The 24892-nt window shown below is 36.8% G+C and overlaps 1 protein-coding gene across 1 annotated transcript in view; it reads left to right on the top strand.

The window, feature by feature from the left end:
- ABCA12 (ATP binding cassette subfamily A member 12) overlaps window positions 1–24892 on the top strand; it is a 175685-nt gene that overhangs the window by 77223 nt on the left and 73570 nt on the right. Inside the window, exons 8-17 of the mRNA XM_032859864.1 lie at window positions 166–278; window positions 6564–6639; window positions 10422–10540; window positions 11567–11673; window positions 17427–17683; window positions 17781–17893; window positions 19113–19237; window positions 21169–21342; window positions 23914–24078; window positions 24403–24613. Coding sequence (XP_032715755.1) covers window positions 166–278; window positions 6564–6639; window positions 10422–10540; window positions 11567–11673; window positions 17427–17683; window positions 17781–17893; window positions 19113–19237; window positions 21169–21342; window positions 23914–24078; window positions 24403–24613 — 1460 coding nt within the window. The remainder of the gene's footprint in view (window positions 1–165; window positions 279–6563; window positions 6640–10421; window positions 10541–11566; window positions 11674–17426; window positions 17684–17780; window positions 17894–19112; window positions 19238–21168; window positions 21343–23913; window positions 24079–24402; window positions 24614–24892) is intronic.

The raw sequence follows: 24892 nt of genomic DNA on the forward strand, positions 1-24892 counted from the left end.
GCATGAATAGACAAACAAGTAATTAAATGACAAAAGCAGCATCTTGTCTCTTACGCTATAAGAATAGTTTTCTATACTGTAGCCATTTTCTCCTTGAATTAACCTTTTGTTTTTGTCTGCAAACCCTGAAATGTGATCTGGTTTAATTATTTTTTGACTCATTAGCATGCTGCTGGTCCTGCTGAAGGTTTATCCACGTGTCACAACTAACGAAGGTTTCAAAACTCTCCATAAATCTGTGAAACATCTGCTGTACACTCTGGACTCCCCAGCTCAAGGTATTATGCTTCCATCTTACTGTACTCAATTATGTGACACGAAGCCTGTTAGGAATATAAAGCGGAGTGCCACCAAAGCAATCATTTATAAATGATACCATTCTTGGGTAGGCAAATATGCCTGGACTAAATCTGGATCTCTAGCTAATCAAAGAAAGGAAGAAGTGGCTGAAAAAGAGGCTGCGAGTTTCTAGAATGTTTATATTTAGGTGAAAATGATTTCTCTTAGCTTGTAAAACTATGTTTATACTTGGTATGTAAAATAAATATCGGGACCAAGCCTCAACAAATAGATTCCTACCATGTTTTGGAACAGAAGCCTACACTGAATTGCAGGATTTTTACCCTCATTTCCAAATTTTGGCTTTTTAATCAGGATGAATTTTTCATTGGTAAAAATGTATCCCTCGGGGTGCCTGGGTGGCTCAGTGGGTTAAAGCTTCTGCCTTTGGCTCAGTTCGTGATCCCAGGGTCTTGGGATTGAGCACCCCCATTGGGCTCTCTGCTCAGCAGGGAGCCTGCTTCCCTTCCCCTCTCTCTCTGCCTGCCTCTCTGCCTGCTTGTGATCTCTGTCAAATAAATAAATAAAATCTTAAAAAAAAAAAGTATCCCTCAACCATCTTGAAAATACATGATGCACATTAGTGTTTGAATATATTGGTATAAATCTGCTGTCATTCCCAGTAAGATAAGCTATCCCGTGTTGCTAGTGAGTCATATCATGTCACCTTTGCATGGATGCAATAGCATTACATATCGCCTGCATGGACATACACAGATCTATACACACAGACACATACAGACAAAAATTTAGGGCCATTAAGAATAAGTCTCTACTTTCAAGTACCAGGTAAAATGTGTGGTTAGCATTTCCTCTTCCGAATGAGTTTAAAATTATGTTTTCTCAGCTGAGTTTGTCAGCTTTCAAATATGTGGATTTTACCTTTGATTACAAAGTAAGAATTCTGAGAGCATCAGGTCACAAGCTGATTGTTCATTATACTCTTGCTCATTAAACTCTGAGTTTTCATGTGGATACAAGTTTGGATAGGCTTTGAAGAATTCTCATTGGATGGTCTGACATATCGTTGTAAACCAATTTCTGTAAGGCTGGAGCATTTTTTATATCTCCAATTACAGAATTAATGACTAGGTTGCAAGATTGATTGTTGTTAAATTTAATGGTCCTGACAAACATTGGAAAAAAATGCTTGCTCTTAAAAAAAAAAAAAAAAAAAGTCGTCCAGGCCAGGAAACCAGACTGTACTAACAAACACTAATTATATCCTCTGTATTTTTTTTATTTGCATTTTGAAGACTTGAGAACTTCAATTTCTTCCTACCACTCTTTTTCTTTTCATCTTCAGACTCACACCTTATAATTATATAAAATAAAGGGATAAAGTTAAAAAAATTCTTACAAAGGACAAAAGCTCATCAATGGTCTGCTTAGAAGCCAGAGAAGTAAGCAGCACTTCTAATTAACTGAGGCTTCAAAAACACTTTGCCTGGCAAACAGTATAGCTCAGTTTTCAATATTTAAGAATGGCCATGTCTCATGTCTGTGTGTATGCTAATGATTTTGGCATATATCAAAACATGTCTTTGGATGGTCAAGTTGACCAGGAAAGACATTCAAAGACATGTGTTGCAGTTTATAAAATTTGAGGGGCTTACAGTCATTTTTAAAAATTTCCTACACTTGTGACATCATCCATCTGAAGATTAATACAGTAGCATTAAAGTCAGTTCCTGAAAGTCATTAGCCCAAAATCCCTACTTGCTTTGGTGGAAATTTTTTTGGTCTTTGAAAAATTCTTCTAGGTATTTCTGGGAATTCTTTAGCGAACTAAAACTTACTGAAGGCTGAACCAGTGACCTTGGTTCAACAATGCAGGGGTCTCTAGCCCCAGGAGCAGATACCGGCCATGTTTCCAAGGCCAGCTGGTGCTTAGTCTTCAGGGCTTTTTAGTAGTATTGTGAAAACAGCACACTTCTCCTTCGGCTTTGTGCTAAGTTAAGCAGGAGTGGGGTGGTGTTTCACAGTATAGTTGCCTGGGCTCGCTCTCATGTATGACAGGGTTCAGATAGCTTTGAAAGTCTCATACCACTCTTTCAAAGAAGGAAAATAAGAAGTAGTACTTTTTGTGTCAATGCTAAGTGCTTTACTATCTTAAATCACTTTCTTCATGAAAATAAGTCTATGAGATAGAAATATTATTCTGTTTTACAGACAAAGAAACTGAGGCATAGGGAGACTGGGCACTTCACCTACGTTAGCCACCCAGTAGGTGACCGAACTAAGATTAGAACCTGGATCTGTCTGTCCCCAAAGCCAGTTGCCTTGAACTCTTTGCCAGATGACCTTACTCACATTTACTTCCTGGGACACATACATACCTGATTCCAAGATACTTCATGTGGTCATGCAAGTACCCACCATCCTCAGACTTCAGAACAGCTCCCACTTTCAGCCTCTCTATAGTTTGATTCATCGTGACAGATTCCTTCCCATATAAATTTTTCCTCACCCATCCCCCATTCCTTTCTACACTCTGATTCCTGCAGACCTTTCCTGTCCTCTCTATCTGAGATTGAAGACACTTGAAGATTTCTTTAGGTGACTCCTCAGCAACCATGAAAATATAGGAACTCTAATAAGAGGGAGGAGATTGTCTCCTAATATCCTGTATTAGGGATCGAAAACTCAGCTCTGCCCCAGTCAGGATCCCTGCCTTAGTTAATATGCTTTAGTATTTCCACAGTTTGGCGACCGTGGCCATTGCTGCTATAAACATTGGGGTATAGATGGCCCTTCTTTTCACTACATCTGTATCTTTAGGGTAAATACCCAGTAGTGCAATGGCAGGGTCATAGGGAAGCTCTATTTTTAATTTCTTGAGGAATCTCCACACTGTTCTCCAAAGTGGCTGCACCAACTTGCATTCCCACCAACATTGTAACAGGGTTCCCCTTTCCCACATCCTCTCCAACACACGTTTTTTCCTGTCTTGCTAGTTTTGGCCATTCTAACTGGTGTAAGGTGGTATCTCAATGTGGTTTTAATTTGAATCTCCCTGATGGCTAGTGATGATGAACATTTTTTCATGTGTCTGATAGCCATTTGTATGTCTTCATTGGAGAAATGTCTGTTCATATCTTCTGCCCATTTTTTATATATGATTGTCTGTTTTATGTGTGTTGAGTTTGAGGAGTTCTTTATAGATCCTGGATATCAACCTTTTGTCTGAACTGTCATTTGCAAATATCTTCTCCCATTCCGTGGGTTGCCTCTTTGTTTTGTTGACTGTTTCCTTTGCTGTGCAGAAGCTTTTGATCTTGATGAAGTCCCAAAAGTTCATCTTCGCTTTTGTTTCCTTTGCCTTTGGAGACATATCTTGAAAGAAGTTGCTGTGGCTGATATCGAAGAGGTTACTGCCTATGTTCTCCTCTAGGATTCTGATGGATTCCTGTCTCATGTTGAGATCTTTTATCCATTTTGAGTTTATCTTTGTGTATGGTGTAAGAGAATGGTCAAGTTTCATTCTTCTGCATATAGCTGTCCAGTTTTCCCATCACCATTTATTGAAGAGACTGTCTTTTTTCCACTGTATATTTTTTCCTGTTTTGTCGAAGATTAATTGACCATAGAGTTGAGGGTCCATATCTGGGCTCTCTACTCTGTTCCACTGGTCTATGTGTCTGTTTTTATGCCAGTACCATGCTGTCTTGGTGATCATGGCTTTGTAGTAAAGCTTGAAATCAGGTAATGTGATGCCCCCAGTTTTATTTTTGTTTTTCAACATTTCCTTAGAGTTCGGGGTCTCTTCTGGTTCCATACAAATTTCTGGATTATTTGCTCCAGTTCTTTGAAAAATACCGGTGGAATTTTTATCGGAATGGCATTAAAAGTATAGATTGCTCTAGGCAGTATAGACAAACTGTGGAAAGAACCAAGATGCCCTTCAACGGACAGATGGATAAGGAAAATGTGGTCCATATACACTATGGAGTATTATGCCTCCATCAGAAAGGATGAATACCCAACATTTGTAGCAACATGGACAGGACTGGAAGAGATTATGCTGAGTGAAATAAGTCAAGCAGAGAGAGTCAATTATCATATGGTTTCACTTATTTGTGGAGCATAACAAATAGCATGGAGGACAAGGGGAGATGGAGAGGAGAAGGGAGTTGAGGGAAATTGGAAGGGGAGGTGAACCATGAAAGACTATGGACTCTGAAAAACAATCTGAGGGTTTTGAAGGGGCAGGGGGTGGGAGGTTGGGGGATCCAGGTGGTGGGTATTGGAGAGGGCACGGATTGCATGGAGCACTGGGTGTGGTGCAAAAATAATGAATACTGTTACGCTGAAAAAATAAAAAATTTAAAAAAAGTAATATCTTAAAAAAAATATATGCTTTAGTATTTCTATTTATAAACACTGAGTTTTGAGAACAGAGATTATCTTTGTGACTCATTGAAGTTTGCTCTTTTGCAAAGTAGTAAATTATATGAAATTACTTCTTTAAATGGAAAGCCATCCTTACTGATGAAGAGGTTATCTGTGCACTAGATTTCTTTCTGTTTTAAATATGCCTAATCCTACAAATAAAAAAGAAGTAATATCTTATTTTTTAACAATCCGTAAAGCTTTCCACTTCATAAAACCTACTTAGTACATTATTTCTTCCAAAGTATTTTATAGTCCAGAGGGAAAAGTGACCAGCTCCCTACTCGTTGTCAGGTTACAAAGTTAATTTCTGTTAGTTACTCATTTTAATTGCTTGATGAGGAAGAAAAACTCCATAACCATTTAGTATACAAAGGCCAATAAACTTTCTCAGCATTACATCAGAATTCAAACTGAGCAAGATTTGATCTTGGAAAAATGGTTTATATACTTCTACATTGGAAATATATGAATCTCAACAGAACTCTATCCTTGATTCTTCTAAATAAGCATGCCAACAAACAATAGATATTACCATTATTAATTAGGTTTATTTTTTCTGTGTATCTTCATTCTTGGTTCTTTAACTCACTGATGCATTGCTATCTCTAGAGTAATAAAATTCAGCTGCATCTTGAGCAGAGCACAGGAAAACTCTGCTCTGCTGAACAGGAAAACTGAAAAAGCCCCTGTGCCAGGTACTAGGAAAGGTGCAAACATGACTCACACGCCACTGATACAGAGGTGGACGAGGAGGTCTTTCATTTAGTGATAGTCTCTTTTACACACATACTAATTTAAATAAACTCATTGATCAGCACCAGAAAAGTATGGGTGATTGCATAGTTTTGCAATAGGACCTTTATGGAAAGCCTTTAAAACACACTAACTAGGGACAGTGGGAGAACTCTTAATGCCAGTAATAAAATGTCCTATTGAAAGAAATTAGATCAGTGTTAAAAATACCAGCACTGAAATATACTGGATTATAAGGAATAAGTAGTGTCTCAAGAGGAGCCTGCAAGAATTGATCCCGTTTCCTTAAAGGGTTGAATGAAAGCTTTGGATTTACGGTTTTTATTTATGCAGTAGCCATTAAAGTACTCTCATGTTCAATTTTTCATGTGAATACTGTTGCACACTTATTTTTTTATGATACAGTGTTATGTGGCAAGCTGAATCAGCAATCTATTTAACTTCTAGGGGCAATTCACAGTGTTGAATTAGACCTTCCCATATGGTTTCCATTAGTTAGCGATTGCCTTCCACACTTTGAAACTTCATATTATTTGAGACCACTAAGAACAGTTCTGTTAATATGAGCCAATTTGCATTCACAGCTGCATTCAGTTGAAATCAGTGACTGCTTTTTGAAAGATGGAAAATATAGATTTGTGATAGCAGATGTTTCCTAAGGCTACATTCTTGACAACTGAAGGCAAAAAAATCCAGTGACCTGGAAGACTGAAAATTGGGCCTCATTTGTTTAACAAATCATGTGGTAGACAATCTGTATTATAGTATTCAAGGGTCATCTGTGCATACAGGTCTTAGGATAAAATAATGTAATATTTGACAGAGAATTTCTTAGAAAAGTATGTGCTTGACCATTGAGGTTATTCTGATTAGCGGGCACCTATTACCTATAAATATCCTGAATGTTTACAACAAAAAGAGGATAGATATCTTTTGTAACATCTTTTGCAGAAAAATTCTGCAGATTATTCTGCATTTCCTTCCCATTTATTTACTTGTGATGATTTTGGCTACAAAAAATAAATCCTTGAAGCAAATATGTTAAGCGCTTACTTCCATAAATGTCATTTCTGTAGGTGGCTCTGATAATGTGACGCATGTGTGGCTTGAGGAAGATGGGCATTTACTGTCCCCAAGCAGCTTGGCTGCACAGTAAGTCTTTCTTTGTTGTTTGTTTCTACACTAGTAGGTAACTTGTCTGAATAAGCAATCAACACAATTTATAAATTTATATAATTCATTTATCAGTTTGTAAGACTTTGAAATAGAAAAATCCACTATTGACTAAACCAAGAAAGGCACATAGCTCAAAAGTAGTAAAGTTGAAACTTGTTTTTTCATATTATCCAGGGACATTTCTGGAGACTACAACATGAGCTTCTCTTTTTCAGTTGTAATATTGTATATAACTAGATCCATTGTGTCCTGTCTGGATGGTTATTTTATGTCTCTGAGGAAAATCTAGGTGGAGGTCGAATTTCCAACTTTTTTAAGGTCTTTCATTATGAAACTTGTATAAGCATCCAATTTTTCACATTACGACTTATTTTATTTTTAAAAAATCACAGTATTTCTTATGCCAGTCAAGATAATACAAAATTTGTTTGCTTCTGTAGCATTTGTGTAGGTAAAACTGTTTATAGGTAATTTAATTTTGGACTCTTATTGGGGCATGTAAATATGTTGTCCTAGAAATAGGCAGTGGAAATGACAGCAGAGCGTTGGCTTCTGAAGACCATTAATGTGAGCAGTGCTCTGAAGTAACTGTACTAATCAATGTGGGGAATAAATGCGGGCGCCTGTGGAAGCTGACTGAAGGAAATTTCCTGTAACTCAAGGCAAATTTAGAGACTAGATGGCCTGTTATGTAAACATTGTTTCGGCCCGATAAAGTATACTATTGACATTTTTTTTTTATTTCAGTCCCAAAGGATAAATTTCTGTGCTAATGGAAATTTGTACAAATAAGAGCAAATAGTAAGACTTATTTTGAGCCTTTTTTTTTTTTTCTGAAATAGGATCTATGCAGTTGTTTATAAACTTTCTATGATTTGTTGAGAAGTTCCAACTCTGGATAAATTCTAGGCAAATTCCATAAACAGCCTCCTTGTATGTCTGCTCCCACATTTCTCCTCCCCTAAGGTGGCTGAACCAGGTGTTCTTTCCAGAGCAATCAAGCAACCTTGTACAATTTCTCCCTAGCTAGAATGCCGTGTTCCAGAAAGTTGGGGCTTTTATCCACATTCCTCATAGAGCTGTCAAAAATACTTAAAAAAAAAAAAACACACCCAAAAAGCAAAAAACAAAACCTTTGTATTGAAACAACTGTATGCTTATTGTTGAAACCAGGTACCTTTTTATCAGAGCCTTGAGACATCCATAGCATTGATAACACTAGCACTTCAGACCACAAATTCCACAAACAGTGTACTTGCTAGCAGCTAGCTGACAGTTTATTGGAAAGAATTCAATACTTTTAAGATGGTTCTTGTTGAGATTGATGAAATTAAGGGATTTTTTATCTTTGGAGATCCTTTCCGTTCCCATTTTAAAATAGTCACAGAGTGGCAATGTTTGGCATAAAATAAAGGAATTTTTTGGTCTAGAATTTTCTAAAGAAGGCTGCTTAAAAATATTTTTCCCTCATTGCTCTTCTCTCTTCTTCTTATTTTTGTCCTAAGGTTATTATTTGTATTATTCTGATGGTATATGTGTGCACATTCACACATGGACACACACATAAGCTCATCCTTCATTGCAGACATTCTTGGAAAATAATAGGATTGTATACAAAAGATACATAAATAGTTTAAAAGAATAATTAGATGTTTGTGCTAAAGCAGTGGCACATACGTACGGAATCTTAATTTTCAGAGTATATTAAATGTAATCACCAAAATCTTGACAATCAAGAAGCTAAAGAATGGCTTAGATAATATTTCAGGGTCACTTTTAGTGCAACATTATTCTGCTTCTATTTTAAGCTTGAAAATTCAACATGAGAATCCCTTGTGTTATTCCACATAGGTTAGATCTGTATTTCCGTATTGTGCACTATACCAGGATGCAGATGGTTCTGTGCTATAGTAACTACAACACATGGAAATGGTTACTTTTTTTTTTTTTTTTTTTTAGTGTGGAAGCTGTCAATTGTATTTATTTATTTTTATTTTTTTTAAGATTTTATTTATTCGTGAGAGAGAGAAAGAGCAGAGTGAGAGAGAGCACAAGTCGGGTATGGGGCAGAGGGCGAAGCAGATGCCCCGCTGAGTAGGGAGTCCCACTCGAGCTCAATCTCAGCACCCTAAGTTCATGACCTGAGCCGAAGGTGGACGCTTAACCCACTGAGCCACCAGGAGCCCCTAGCAATTGTCTTTAAATGAAGGTCAGCTATCTGGCCAATTAACTGTGCTCTGACTGCCATGTTAGAGACTTCTCTTGCTGTAGATTGTTTTTTCTCTTTAAAGTTCTTCAAGGATCCCGTGGTATTGACCCATATTTCAAATACCCCTTAGGTATTTAGAACGCTTTGACATTAATGTGAACATTTTCCTACATGTTTACTTAGCTATACCAGGATAAGGCTCTTTCCTTAGTATTTGAATAAAATCTAAGTTAAAAATCTGACAGAACTAGTTAATTTATATATTGTGCAGTTTGATTCAAAGTAGATGATCCTCAAATCAGTTACTGACTCTCCTGTCCATGAAATTCAGTCACAGACACTAAGGGAAGGTGTTACAAAATAAAGACATGCAGCCTCATAGTTGAAGTGACAGGGCACACACAACACACACGTATTTACTCACTCATAATGATGCCTCAGAAATCCTAGACTGTATCTCATATGCCAGTCAGGCTGAAGGGAGACCTGAAAGTGGTTAATTTGGAAACACTAAATTGGTTGCTTAAAGAAAAGGAAGGAACTTTTCATTGTTCAATTATATTCCACTAGTTTTTAAAGTCACAATTAAATAAATTTAAATTTATTTGAAGAATTTTATAGGTGGGGGCGCCTGGGTGGCTCAGTGGGTTAAGCCACTGCCTTTGGCTCAGGTCATGATCTCAGGGTCCTGGGATTGAGCCCCACATCAGGCTTTCTGCTCAGAGGGGAGCCTGCTTCTCCCTCTCCCTCTGCCTGCCTTTCTGCCTACTTGTGATCTGCCTCTGTCAGATAAATAAAATCTTAAAAAAAAAAAAAAAAAGAATGTTATATGTGGAAGGGATTAGCAGGTTGTTCAGCCCCCTACATCTCATTTTACAGGGGAAGGAACTGAGGCCCAGATGGGTTTTCAGATTTAGAGGAGACAAAAGAAAAAGAAAAGAAAAACATACAAGACTCGTAGGTTATACTTATATTGAAAAATTATTCATCATTAATAAAAAGGAAAAATTATTCATTGTGTATCTGAAATTCAGTTTTTAAAGATTTTATTTATTTGACAGAGAGATAGAGAGCACAAGTAGGCAGAGCGGCAGGCAGAGGGAGAGGGAGAAGCAGGCTCCCCGCTGAGCAGGGAGCCCAACGTGGGATTTGATCCCAGGACCCTGGGATCATGACCGGAGCTGAAGGCAGCCGCTGAACCAACTGAGCCATCCAGGCAGATTTAACTGGGAGTCCTGTATTTCATCCGGCTACCTTAGCCCCATAATTTTTTTTCTTTCATATGAATGTGCCTAAAAATAATATTATGATCACTTATGACTGGATATTAAAATAACTAAACCTAAAGATAATTCCCACTGAGAAGTAAGCACTCAGAGGATGCAGAGCGAGTGTGCCCTTTAAGCCAGATGGAGGAAGATGTTCTACTTCACAGTTTTAATGCCCACATCAACCAGTCCAAACAACCAGAGACTTAAATGATCTCAACAAAATAGCTTTATCCTCTTTTTATATGACTCAGTTTATATATTCTTTTCTAATTCTGTAGGCTCCTACTACTGGAAAGCTTTGAAGATGCTGTCTTAAATATATCAGCAGATAGTCCTTACATTCCTTACTTGGCATGTGTGAGAAATGTCACTGACAATTTGGCCAAGGGATCACAAGGTAATACTCTTCTTACTACTCAAAATGCTGCTTAGGGTTCTAATTCTGTTTTAAGACATCTGCTTAAAAAATAAAGAGAAGGGTTTTTAAAAGATTTTAGTTTCCATATGTATGAGTTTCAGTTTGGTAGTTTGGTATATGACGATAATATTAATTGTGATATTATATTGTTACTTCTGTTCCTGCTGCTGATACTTCTGGTCACCTGGAGAAACTTTAGTGTGCAATGACCATGTAACAGAAAATATGATAATGACCACCCAGACAAACTTGCCAAGTTCCTGGAATTATTATTAGTTCATATAACCCTTCATGGCATTTTCTGTGTCCCTAATAATCTTATATATCAAGAAATAATGAAGAATGAGCAGGTGTAAATTATTTATAAACAAAGGATTTTTGTGTGGCAGACAGTTCTTACTTCCATCCTTATACACCTTATTTTCAATTTTCTGCCTTCACGGACAGTCATTAAGATGGCATTTAATCAGACGTCTCTTTTCCTTTTTCAAGAGAAAATCTTGATTTTCTCACCTTTTCCAAAGGGTCTACATTCACTTTGCCCACACCAAAATAATTTCTTGAGACTTAATGGCAAGAAATGGCACAGCAAATATTTAAGCATGGTGTCTGTTTACTAGGCATGAATTAATCAAGGTCGGAAGGGCATGTATGTCACAATGATTATGCAATCTAGTCTCCCCCAAACACTTCAACTTAACAGTATATTCAAAAGTCAGAAATAAAAGCAGATTCAGTTCACGAAGAGCCAAAAGTGCATAGTACCTTTGCTAGAAATATTTTTGTCTCTAAGCAGAATATCTATGAATATTTTAAAAATAATGAACTCTGTAGTCTCCATGGTTCAAGGAAAGGTTAAATTTTCACTTGTCTTATATTTAGATTGAACTAGGCCATTATCTTACGAAAAACTTAGCAGTAAATTAGGATAAAGGTGTTTTTCAAATGGGCTTCCTAAGTGACCTTGCAGTTCACATAAGGTAACTCTTTACTCTTCCTTTACAGAAAATTTAAGACAACTGCAGTCCATGATTTCATTTAAAAAATCTTTTCTTCAAGATGGTTTTTATGAGGATTACTTTTCTTCAGCTCCTGAAGTCCTGAAATCAACAGTAAGTCATGAAAGAAAAAAAAATTAAATAAACCTTGACATTTTCTGTAATACTCTGGCAAGATAATATTTTCAGTTTAAGTTTTAAATCTATATCTTTATAAATATCAGTCCTATTTTGACTTATTAATGACAAATTAATTTATTATATTAATAAAGTGTTCTTATGCTATAAAATGGCATTTTGTTCTTAATTGGTAGATATCTCTATATGAAGTGACTCATAAAGGCCTAATTACAGTATTCACATATATAAAGGAATGGCCAATAATATAGTTATCTCATTAAGCTTCGTAATTTCAGAATAGTATTTATAATATGATTTCCAATTTAAGTTTGCCTCAGTTTTTAAAAGTATAAAAGTTGCTCTTAAAAGCTGGTGTTTAGACTTCAGTGTGCAGAAATCTCAGAAGTTGACTAACCTATTTTTATTGTCATGAGCAGCAGAAACTAATAAATCATATTAAGATGTATGATATTAAACAAAGAAGGGAAAGCAGCAGAAAAAAATTTTAAACTCTGAAATTTGAATTGGTTCAAATTTATCTATTATTCTTTGTTTAGCTCATGCATATAGTATATAGGTTATCATGATAATTCACATCATTTCTTAAATAACCCTATTAAAATTTGAAAGCAGCTTTCCTAGTAAGAATAGCAGTTTAATTGAATTTATGTAGGCAGGGATAAAGCAAAATTATAACTGGTTTATTCAGGGCAAGCAAGATGACTTTCTGTATAGTCAACATGGTCTAATTAAGTAGGCATCCAAAACATATGTCCATGTGTAGTATAAGTAAGTAATGCTAGTGAGATTACCTACATTTTGTCCTGGTCTGCTACACAAATCAAAATTTCTAATGCATCTAATTTAGCAGTATCTTAATTTGTTTGTGCAAATGAAAAGGAAGTTATGCATTCATCTGGAAAATTCCTACTCATCCTTCAAGGACAAGTTTAAATGTCACTTCTATAATATTAGAGTATTGCCTTTCTCGCTGCTTCCTAGCCAGGATAATGGCTTTGTGTGCACATAATATTTATCCATTCATTCATTCAATCCGCCATCTATGGTCCCATAACACTAATCTATTTATTCAAAAGACATAATCTGTAACCCCAAAGTCCTTACACCAATCCACTGTAGCAGATGGGAAAGCAGACCAATAATTATAACACAGTGAAATAAGTCTTGTGGTATGTGGATGGACAGGATTCTGTGTATGGAAGTGTTGAGATTTAACTTTGATTGTAGGGGATGAGGGTTGAGAGAAGAACTCTCATGGAGGAGATAATGCTTGCTCTTAATGGGCAGAGTGGGATTAGGTTGCAGTCCTGCATTTCACACACAGAGACCTACATTTATTAGGACAGAGGTGTGAAACTGAAGGACAGACATGTTCCCATCTGGAGTATAAGGTGCCTATGGGAGAGACAGGAAAGGGGACTGCGGAGAGACAGGGTCCAGATCCGAAAGTCCTCTTTCTGCTTAGTCACAAAGTTTGAATTTTATCTGGAAAGTTGTGCATTTGAAGGAAGTAAATTTTTCATTTTAGAAAGAGGTTGCTCTTGCAGAACTATGGGGGACAGAATGGAGAAGAGCCAAATAGGTGATTTTTGCAGTAACCTAAGCAAAAAGTGAGCCCTGCACTTTGTCAGTGGCAGAAAAAGAAGGAAGAGACAGTTTGAAGAATGGGGTGTAGGAGGTTAGGTGACACAACAGAGCCGCCAGTGGGCATAAGGGAGAGGAGTCTAATAGCAGTGAGATTTCTGGCTATTGAAACTTACTACTTAGCTTTATAGCTTGATGTGTAAGGTCTGTTTCCCTTCCTAGAGGGTAAATTCAGATAAAATGTTGCCTTTTGTATCTCTGAAGCCCCATATTTGACACATAGTAGGAGCTTAAGACAACTCATGGATGTGTGAACAAATGAGGGTAATAAAAGAGAGTCTGGTGGTGTAGTTGTGTCACCTGGACAATTATTCACTGTGGTTCTCAACTTGTGAAGTAACTAGGCAGCACAAAATATACACCAGGGAAATTGGAACAATCCATTCTCAATCATTTACACTCATGGAATGGGAGATAGATGTGAGAATAATTTAAAACAGCATCCATGTTTTGAAGATACTGCTCCACTTGGGCGTTACATTATGAAAAAAGTTCTAGAAGCCACAGAAGTGGAAATAAACACAATCCTGTCCCTTGGGTAGAAAATCTGTTGTCATTTACAAGCATGGCTGCTATTTTCTGTTGACAGAATCCCTACACTCCTGGACTGTAAGCTCCATGAGGACATTAAGTCTGTTCCTCTTCTGTTGTATTCTCAACAGCAGGTGTATGGACACATGGAAAATGTCCAGTGCGTATCACTGAAAGAATGAAAATAAATTCTTACAGTTTTACAGCAGGAGATGATTTTAACTTTCTTGCTTTGCCTTAAGATTAGTATCTTAATTGTGACAGTTAGGGCCTACCTGTTCTAAAACTTTACTTGTGGCTTTCTAAGAAGGTTTAGATCCTCCAAGATGTCAAATGCTTGTCATTCAAAAGTGACTTCTCCTGTTCCTACCCCTCTTTTCTAGTCCTAACATTGAACTTTTCCTGAGCTTTTATGTTTTCTCCTTTGTTCATTGTAAGAAGGGTAGCTTCCTGATTGGGGAACTACACATAAAGTGGATATTCCCCATATTGGGCAGAAATATGGGTAACACAATATCTTTATTATAACACCTTTAAATTTTTAAATAAGTTCCTTTCCCCTGCATTTACTTGCCAAGAGCCCAGGAGCATTGCTATTTTATCAGTTTTATACCTACGATATTTTGAGGTTTTTTTTTTTTTTTTTTTTTTTTTTTTTTGAGGTGGGGTGGGTGCAGAGGGAGAGGTAGAGAGAGAACTTTAAACAGGCTCCATTCCCAGCATGAGCCCAATGCAGGGCTCAATCTCACAACCCTGAGATCATGACCAGAGCTGAAATCAAGAGTTGGACACCCAACCAACTGAGCCACCCAGGTGCACTGATATTTTGTGTTCTTATTTAAATGTAACTTACGTTTCTGTTTCAGATGCATTCAGGGACCAGGGGCACTGGGGAATTCAGTTACAGCTGGACATGGAGTTAGTTATGGGTCGTTGTTCAAGTTTGACCTGAGCCTGCCTTCACTATGTGGACCAGGGTCATGATAAAGGAGAGAAGGACTCTACATGAGTTCTGACAGAGCCACAATCTGGATTTGACACATACTTTTGAAGAGAGAATTTTAATTCTTTGAATTTATGATTATTAATGATCCATGAAGCTTCTAAAAATTTAATTCCTGCATTGCTTTTAGAGGAAAGTAATAAATAATGACAAATACTGAATGACTATCGGGTTGCTCCTTGATGCCCCACAATGTATTCCACATGGACCCTGAATTAACCCTTATTTCAGAGAACCAATTCTACTTCAGTAGCATGGCTACACTTCCAATTTCTCCTTCAATAATTTTTATCTTATCAAGCAAGGATTATACTGTATGGACTTTTACTGGTTTCTTACACATGTATGTCAAACTTGCAATTAAAAAATATATTTGAGTCAAAATATATCCATACATATGTATTTAGTTCTCTATTGAGTAAAAGTCTCATATTTACTATACCCTCAAAGCTTGATTAAAACAAATTTATTGGGCTACCAGTATTTATCCTTTTATCTATGAAATCACTAAAAGCCACTGGAGGATGTGGCAGGAAGGCTTGGCTCCATTCATTAAAAATTTAATCATATCTAGTATTTGAAAATCAAAGGAAGGAATAGAAGGGCAAACACGTAGTTATAGCTGATAAAACAATTGGACCTGTAATGGAAATTTTCTCACAGCAGTGACTAGTGAATAGAATTTTAATATGCATGAGGCTGTTTTAGATAGTTCAAAGCCAGAAGTCAATTAGAATATTAAATACAGTAAAAAATAGACCAATGATATTTATTATCTAAGATGATCAGTGTTTAATTGCTTCTGCCTACATGTAGTTACTATAAATCTTTCATCTAAGACACATAATTGTGCCTTTCCCATTTGATATATGGAAAGAAACATCCCTAAACATTTGCTTGTATCATAAAATATTTCATTTCTATTGAAATGTAACTTCTGATTGAAATTGAGTTGCAATGAATGACACGTACATTTGCTTCCTTAAGTGTTGCTCCAAATTATTTGACCTTCCTCTCTCTTTCTCTCTCTCTCTTTTTTTTTTTTTTGAGAGACAAAGGAGGGGGAGGGGCAGAGAGAGAGAATGAGAAAAAATATCTTAAGCAGACTCCACACACATTGGGCTTCATCTCATGACCCTGAGATCATGACATGAGCTGAAATCAAGAGTTAAATGCTTAGCTGAGCTCAGGTGTCCCAAATTATTTGACTTCTTAAAAGGAATAGCTCCAGGGTAGCTTCCAAGCACAGCAGAACTTTTTTTTTTTTTTAATTTTATTTATTTGACAGAGAGAGAGAGAGATCACAAGTAGGCAGAGAGGCAGGCAGAGAGAGGGGGAAGCAGGCTCCCTGACGAGCAGAGAGCCCCAGGTGGGGCTCGATCCCAGGACCCTGAGATCATGACCTGAGCCGAAGGCAGAGGCTTAACCCACTGAGCCGCCCAGGCACCCCAATGAAGTTTTTTTAATTGTGGTAAAATACACGTAACATAAAATTTACTGCCTGAAGCATTTTTAACTGTATAGTTCAGGCTTGTTAAATACATCCAATCTCCAGAACTGTCTTAATCTTGCAAAACTGAATACCTGTACCCATTACCATGATGCCCATTCCTCTCTGCCCCTAGCCCCTGGCAGCCACAGTTCTACTTCCTATCACTGTGAATTTGACTACTCTACAGTCCCCATTTAAGTGAAATCATCCAGTGTATTTGTCTTTTTGTGACTGACTTATTTCACACAGCACAAGGTCCTCAAGGTTCATCCATGTTGTAGCATGTGTCTGATATTAAGGCTGAGTAATATCCCATTGTGTATCTGTATACTACATTGGGTTTAGTTCATCTGTCAGTGGACACTTGCGTTGCTTCTGCCTCTTGGTTAGTGTGAATAATGTTGCTGTGGACCTGGGTACACAAATATTTGTTTGAAACCCAGCTTTCAGTACTTCGGGGTATGTACACAGAAGTGGGATTGCTGAATCATACAGTAATTCTGTTTTTATTTCTGAAGATTCCATACTGTTTTCCACAGTGGCGACATCATTTTCCATCCAGCAGTGCACAAGGGTTCCAATTCCTCCACATCCTTCCCAACATTTGTTGTTTTTTTTTCTTTCTTTTTTTTTACTTAACAGTATCCATCCTAATGTGTACAAGGAAGAAAGACTTTATTTTGCCAAACCTGCTTTTCTGTCTGCCTTTCCACATAATTTAAAACATAAACAAAAATATAAATTAGTTGAAGTATTTGTGATTTAAATGAGATAAAACTAAACCACCTCTTTTTTAACCATTGAGTCTACAAGATCTGAGTCCAGTTGGGAAATACAGGTTTAATAGGTCCAAGAGGTTTACAAAATTCTAAAGAAAGCAGTAAACTCAAATGACAGGATATAATCCTTTGCAGTAAAACTTGCCAAATGCCAACAAATTAAATACAAACGCACATTTTTTTTAAAGTAAATCAACTTTGGTTACTTATTATCAGTTACCAAATATTTATAATAATGTAACTAATCTATTTCCTGCTCTTTCCCCATTCTGGAAAGCTGTCTCAGCTTCGAAACTTGACCGAACTTCTTTGCGAATCTGAAACTTTCCGTCCAATAGAGAGAATGTGCCAGCTCTCTGACGTGAACTTTGGGAACCTATGTGAAGAAAGTGCGTTTCATGTGCAGCTCCTCGAAGCAGCAGAACTTGGCACTGAAATAGCAACCAACTTACTGTACCGTGACAATATTATATCTAAAAAACTGAGGGATTTGCTTACTGGGGAGCCAAGCAAAATGAATTTAAATATGGATTGGTAAGTATCTTCATTGCCTGTTCCTTGGTGAAACCCCTTCTCAGATAATTATGGATATGCTTAGTGCAGTTTCTTCTCCTCTTCTGCTTTGTTTCAGGTTTCTAGAACAGGCACTGCAAATGAATTACTTGGAAAATATCACACAGTTAATGCCGGTCATAGAAGCCATGCTGCATGTCAATAAGAGCGCAGACCCATCTGAAAAACCAGGTGCTTCCCCATTCATATTTTTAAGTGCTATCTTTTAAGAATGCATGTGATTCTCATGGTGCAGTTTAAGAAAGGCTTTTCTGAAGTTCCCAACCAAACCTACTTTGTATTTGCCCTTACACATGAGAAGTCCGAAGCTTTCAAATATGGTTACTTGTCTAAAATAAACACACAGAAAGCCAGCAGAGGATGAAATAGGGAAATTTGATTTCACAGCAAAAAGATCTTCAAAATTTTAACTAGTTACACCATTCACCTTTTATTTCTCTGATATATTAAAGCGCATTAGCTAGGATGGAATTTATTTACTTCATGAAAATAATCTGATTTAAAAAATAAAAAAGATGCACTGCTGTCTATAGAAATCTCAATTCAGAACGTATTAGTATTCTGAGCATGAGGCCCCATGCAATACGTTTCTTCTTTGCATAATACCTCAATACTGAAAAGAAAGGCATTCAGAATTTTGGACAACAGGCAGCCACAAAATTTGAAAGGCAGTAAGTCCAAAAATAAGGAGGGCATATTTGCATAAGGGATACTTCATGAAGAAGTCGAAAGATATTTGCAGAATGAAGATTATAATCTGCTTAAGTAAAGTCAAAAGATCATTTGTTATGAGTGACCCAGATATGAAAAAATTATAATCAGTGTCCTAAAAAAGTTGGAAGTTAAACACATTCTATATAAAAGTGAGGTAAGGACTGTTAAAAAATCCTTTACAAACTGTAATGTGCTGGACAAAATTAAGGAAGAGTGCTGTGCAGCGATAATGTTGCAGATTTAGCAAACCTTGTCCTAAGTTGACAGTATTCTATGATCCGAGGTTGGAAAACATTTTGAATTTGTATGATGTTTTAAATCAAATGGAGGGATATATATTTAGTGCATTATGTGATCAAAGTCTGGGAGGAAACCATATATTTTTTTTTTTTTTTGAATCAACGTTGTGTTGTAGACATCTAAGGAAAATTTCTAACCCAGGACAATTTGTTACCTTGGGCCAATGATACCATATTTGGAACTAGTCTAAATCAGATAGAAATAGATCCTAAAGATGCAGAGTTCGCCAAAACTGAGAGACCTCTGCTCCTGACCCAAGACATGTATGTTGAGTGTATGTTTTAGTCTAGAAGGTTCCTCTAATGTTAGTATAACAACTTAAAAAGAATTCCATTGCAACCAACACGTGTTTTCTTTCTTTTTTATTTTCTTGCAGGCCAGTTAATAGAAATGTTTAAGAATGTTGAAGAGCTGAAGGAAGAGCTGAGGAGAACGACAGGCATGTCCAACAGGAGTATCGATAGTCTGCTGGCCGTTCCTATTCCTGGTAACAGAGCTGAGGTAGGGTGAACTACATTTGTTCTTAGCAGCCAGATCTTAAAAGTTTAAATCATGTGTAATATTTGTTGAGCATCTACCAGTAAAACACTGAGAAGTTGCTTGCAGATCTGGTGCATTTTGCTTGCAAATGATAAAATCAGAGGCTCAATTCCTAGCGGGGTTAGAAGAAAAATCCTGAAGTAAGACAAGTTATCACTGTTCATTTCCTTTCCTTCTAGTTTTCCTTCTCCTTCATTTTCCCACCTTTGTGCTCTCCTTTTCCTTACCTCTATGTGGTTTTCTTAAATAAGTAGTGCCATCAATAATTCTGTATATGCATGATCACAGTCAGGTTTTCTGAGATAAATTGGCACAGCCTGTTATGATGACATCAAAGTCAGATTTCAGTAATCTAATTGGGAGAAAAAGAAAAAAAAAAAACAAAAAACAGGCCACTTACAATTTGTTGAAATGAATACTCAGTTTTGCTTTTTAAAAGTCCTAAGACAAGACATAGTATGTAAAATAGATAGGATCCAGGGAACTCTGGGCAAGTTTGTGGATATAGTGAACATGTTTGGGTGTGAAAATTAATAATGTCATTTCCTAAGGATGATAATAGGGTTTTTCCACTTGAAATGTCTCTTTTATCCCTTTCCCAAGTCCATTGTCTGAAAATGTCATAGAAATTTTCCAGAAGAACTGCAGAGTTTAAGGTCTCATCCAGAACTTACGTGTGACAGAGTGTGTCATTTCTAAGCACAGCCCAGCTATTCTCCAATATCGGATAAAGTTTTTTGAAAGCCTTGAAGACTGCCTTAGGGAAATATTTAGGTTTACTTGTGTCCTGTTCATTGGTTCCCTCATACAAAACTAAAAGTGCTTTGCTGTCCCTTTTTTTCCTCTTGCTCTCGCAAATAGTAGTCATTGACCTTTTCCCTTTGATCTCACCTTTTACTCATTTTATCCTAAGATCTAATTTCAGTAATTAAGTGTTTGGCTTCTGAAGAGCAGGTTCATTTTAGTAAATAAAAATACATAAATGGGGAGTGTATATTCTTACTGTTTTCAAAAGGAAAGAGAGAAAAGTTTCAGCAGTCTTGAATTTCCTAAACATTTCTCTCGATTTCAACTCAATGGCAATAGAGACTTCTTAACTTCTCATATACACACCTCACTTTTCACACAGCATCACTGTCCAGGATGGTTGGTTGATATTATTACATAATCCTTGGCTTTTTGTTCTTTGCCCTTTATCTCTCAATAGAGTTACCTAGAGTTTCTTGTGTAAGATTATAACTTCAAAAAAAAAAAAAGATTATAACTTCAAATGATTTTAAAAACAAAATGTAATTTAAATACACTAAATAAAATTTTAAAGGGAAAATGAGTTTTAAAGGAATACTTTTCCCAGACTTAACTCCAGATCAATTCATTCTTGGTACCATCACTCACCCAGTTGTTTGGAAGAAATCTCAGAATTATCACAGACACTTCTTCGTCTCTTTTTCTCCATCTTGTTTCTTAAGCTTTCCAGTGAACTCTGGGCTCTCTGCAGTTTTATTGATAGTGATTAGTGCTTCATTTCTGTTTTAAAGATTTATTTATTTATTGGAGAGAGAGAGAGAGATTACACAGTGGGGGGTGGGGGGGAGAGAGAGAGAGAGAGAGAGAGAATCTCAAGCACACTCCCACTGAGCACAGAGCACAACGTAGGGCTTGATCTCATGAACCTGAGATTGTGACCTGAGCTGAAGCCAAGAGTCAGACACTTAATTCACTGAGCCATCCAGGCACCCTGTGATTAGTGCTTTAAATCAGGGAGAAAAATTGACTTGGAGCATAATTTATCATATTTTTAAATGAAGTCTAAGAATAAAGCAAAGCTTTTCTCTTGAGAGAGAGCTCTCAAAAGATTCACACTAAAATCTTTTTCTTCCTCCAACTTGCAGATTATTTCTCGTGTGTTCTGGTTGTATTCTTGTGATGCCAATATGACCTATCCCAAAATGGAGGATGTGATGATGGAATTCTGTAGCCTGCCTCTTCCAGAAAGATCCCGGCAGTCTTACCTCATTGGACTCACCCTTCTGCACTACTTGGACATTTACAACTTCACATACAAGGCAAGTTCCTGTTGCTGAAGTACTTTATATTCACATTTTAGTATAAAAACATTTGATTACACGAGTATGCTCCCTGATACTATAACAAATAAGATCCATTTATACAGCTTTTGGAATTACAGCTTTATTTTAGAGCTAAATAGGACCTTAGTGATCATATACTGGAAATTCGTACATTTTATAGATGAAGAAATTAATATTATTGCCTTATTAACTCTCAGTTTGTGTATCCAAGCCCACATACTAAATTTAATATATGTTATACTAAAGTATGAAATACAGATGTGTGTGTGTATTTTTTTTATAGTGAACAAGAATTAATTTGATAGGATAATAAAGATTAGAACAAAGTTTATTGTTTGCTTTTTGTTTTTTGTTTTTTTTGTTTTTTTTTTGTAAAGGAAAGTAGGGAGTTTTTTTGGTGTTAAAAATCTGTGTGTGTGTGTTTTCCACCAATTTAGAAAGAGGCTACTGTTACTTATGCAGTACAACGAAATAAATGGGTCGTTATTAGAGCTTAGAAAAGTCAGGAATGACTTCATCCTACAATAAGTCATGCTTCGTAAGTACTTGTGTAATACAGAACCAAATGAAAAATATATACATAGAAGAATCAAACACCTATTTTACCTATATCTATACTTGATCAAAAAATATTTACATGTTATTGCAAACACTGGAAAAAAAAATGTTTCCCCTTTAAAGTAAGAAGAACCAGAAGCAACAGGGCTGACTTTTGTTGTTACAGCAAAGGGGGTGAAAATTTTTAGGACTAATTATCAATACTACTATTCTGGATCATCATTTTCTCACACCTCTATTTCTGCAGTGGCCTCTTAATTGGCCTCCCTGCCTCCACACCCCCAGACTGCCCCACCATCCCTAAGCGGCCAGAGTGATCCTCCTAAAGCTTAAGTCACATTGTGCCAGCCCTATGCTCAGTACCTTCCAGTGGCTTCCCAGTCTGTTCAAGTATATGCCCCAGATCCTACAGGAACCCCATGATCTGCAAAACCCCTCCCATCCCTAAAATTCTCTTTCCTGCTTGTTGACTCCTTGGGCACAGCTGCTTCATGGAAGACCCATTATTTCAAATGCCAAGAATGGTGCCAGGCCCAAAGAGGTACTCAGCAAATATCCATTAACTAGACAAAAGGTTATTTTACGTAAACTATAAACTAAAATGCATATGAAGTGAAATTATTAGTTTTGCTCACCTAAAATGTTAATCCTTATTTTATAATGCCTCTGCAGAGCAGGTATCAAACCAAATATTTTTTGTTGAGTCTAGTAACTAAATACGTGCACTTGGCAAGCAGAAGACCATTCTACTTCTTTTAGGTATTGCAAAGAAAAATAATGAAAAATTTCTTGTCACGAGTCAGTTTATTTCACATCAGTGTGGAAATGCCCAGAATTTTAGCAGAACTGGAAGAAAAATCGAAATGTTGTTGTACTTTAGAAAAAAGTACAACTGAAATTAGTAGCTGTGCTACTGAGGTAGCTGCATCTCCGTGGTGTCTCTCCAACTGTGTCTTGTGCTCATAATGTTGTTTAGACCTTCTATTAGACCAAGGCTCCTTGACTGGAGGGATGGTATCTCTTAGTGTACCACCGTATACCCATCCCCTCATCCATGCTGGGGACATAGCAGGTGCTCAATTAACATTTGGTGATTAAATGAATGAGAGGATGAAATAACTTGAAAATTTTAAAATATTTCCAGTGTAGCTTCATGCAGCAGAAAAGCATTGTGGGATTATGACTAAACTTGACGAGTCACATGAGCTTTTTGAAAGAGCTTTTCTGATTTTAAGGATCATATTATACGATTTCTGAGCAATAGTATATCCATGAAGAGTTACATCATTGATATTTGCCCTTCTGACTTTTAGAATCACTTATTTTTGACAGCTTTATTGAGGTATAATTTATATACCACAAAATTCACATATTCAAAGTGACCAATTCAGTATTCTTTAAATGAATGTATGGAATTGTGCAACTATTGCCACAATCTAATTTTCAAACATTTCCTTCAACCCCAGAAAAAAACTTGTGTCTATATGCAGCTATTTCTTATTCACCTCTAGCCCATGTGGTCCCTGATCCATTTTCTATCTCCAGAGACTTGCCTTTTTTAGACATTTTATATACTCTAAATCATACAATACATGGTCTTTGTTTGGCTTTTTTTACTCAGTATAATGTTTTTTAATTTCATGCATTTTCAGTGTTTCCTATCTCTTTATTGCTAAAGAGTATTCTAGTTAAATGATGTACATTTCGTTTGTCCTTTCATTTGGATCGTTTCCACTTTTCTGGCCATTGTGAATGATGCTACCATGGGCCTTCACATACAAATCCTGGTGTGGGCATATGTTTTCATTTCACTTGGATTAATACTTAGGAATGTAATTGCTAGGTTGCATGCCAAACTTATGTTTAAGTATTTAATAAACTTCCACAATTTTCCCCAAAATAACTGTACCTTTTAAGATTCTTACCAACAGTGTGTATGGGCTCCAGTGCCTCCACATACATCATTTATTTTTATTCTGTTCCTATTAGGTGTTTTTCCCTAGGGAAGATCAAAAGCCAGTAGAAAAGATGATAGAACTCTTCATGAGGCTTAAAGAGATTCTCAATCAGATGGCTTCTGGCACACATCCGCTGCTAGATAAAATGACATCCCTGAGACAAATGCATCTGCCCAGAAGTGTTCCATTAACACAGGTAAAGAAGTCACCCAGTAATGTCTTATTGGGAAATTCCTCTTGTCACATTAACTTGTATTTGAGATTAGTTGTAATACATTCAGCTACCAATACAGTACATTAGGAAAAAGCACCTGCAGGAAAACTCTTCTACTCTGGCAAAAATTTTGGCCACTTAAGTCAGGGAAGTTCAGCATTCTGCATTTATATTTGGGATACATGTTTTAAAGGAATTATGGAAGCTATAAGAATACTCTAAGCATGACCAGGTTTTCTTCTGTATTGTTCTTAGCAGCATTTATAGCTTTCTGATGTTAATAAATTGTGGATTTTTATCTCATAGGCAATGTACAGAAGCAAGCGGATGAACACACCACAAGGATCATTTAGCACCATCTCCCAAGCATTGTGTTCCCAAGGGATTACCACTGAATATTTAACTGCCTTGCTGCCCTCTTCTCAAAGGGGAAAAGGCAACCACACCAAGGACTTTTTGACTTATAAATTAAGCAAAGAACAGATTGCTTCCAAATATGGAATTCCCACACATACCAGTGAGTAAACGTCAAAATCAGCATAGTAACATCATCTCCTGACGACACTGTCTGCTGTAGCTTAGCCTCTTACGATCAGTGAAGTATTAGTTTTCCCCAACACTTCTACACACTTCCCACACATCAAACATGTTTGCATATTAACCGAGTCACGTTTTTTGGCAAGCGTAAAAGGTGTGCCTCTCCATCTTACTAAGGGGAAATGAGGCACAAACAGACTAACTGGCCACGGTCACCCAACCTGAAGGTATTCGAGCTGTGAGCTGAACTCGGTGGTCT

This window comes from Lontra canadensis, unplaced genomic scaffold (assembly GCF_010015895.1).
Source record: "Lontra canadensis isolate GAN:19392208 unplaced genomic scaffold, GSC_riverotter_1.0 scaffold18, whole genome shotgun sequence".
NCBI lineage: Eukaryota > Metazoa > Chordata > Mammalia > Carnivora > Mustelidae > Lontra > Lontra canadensis.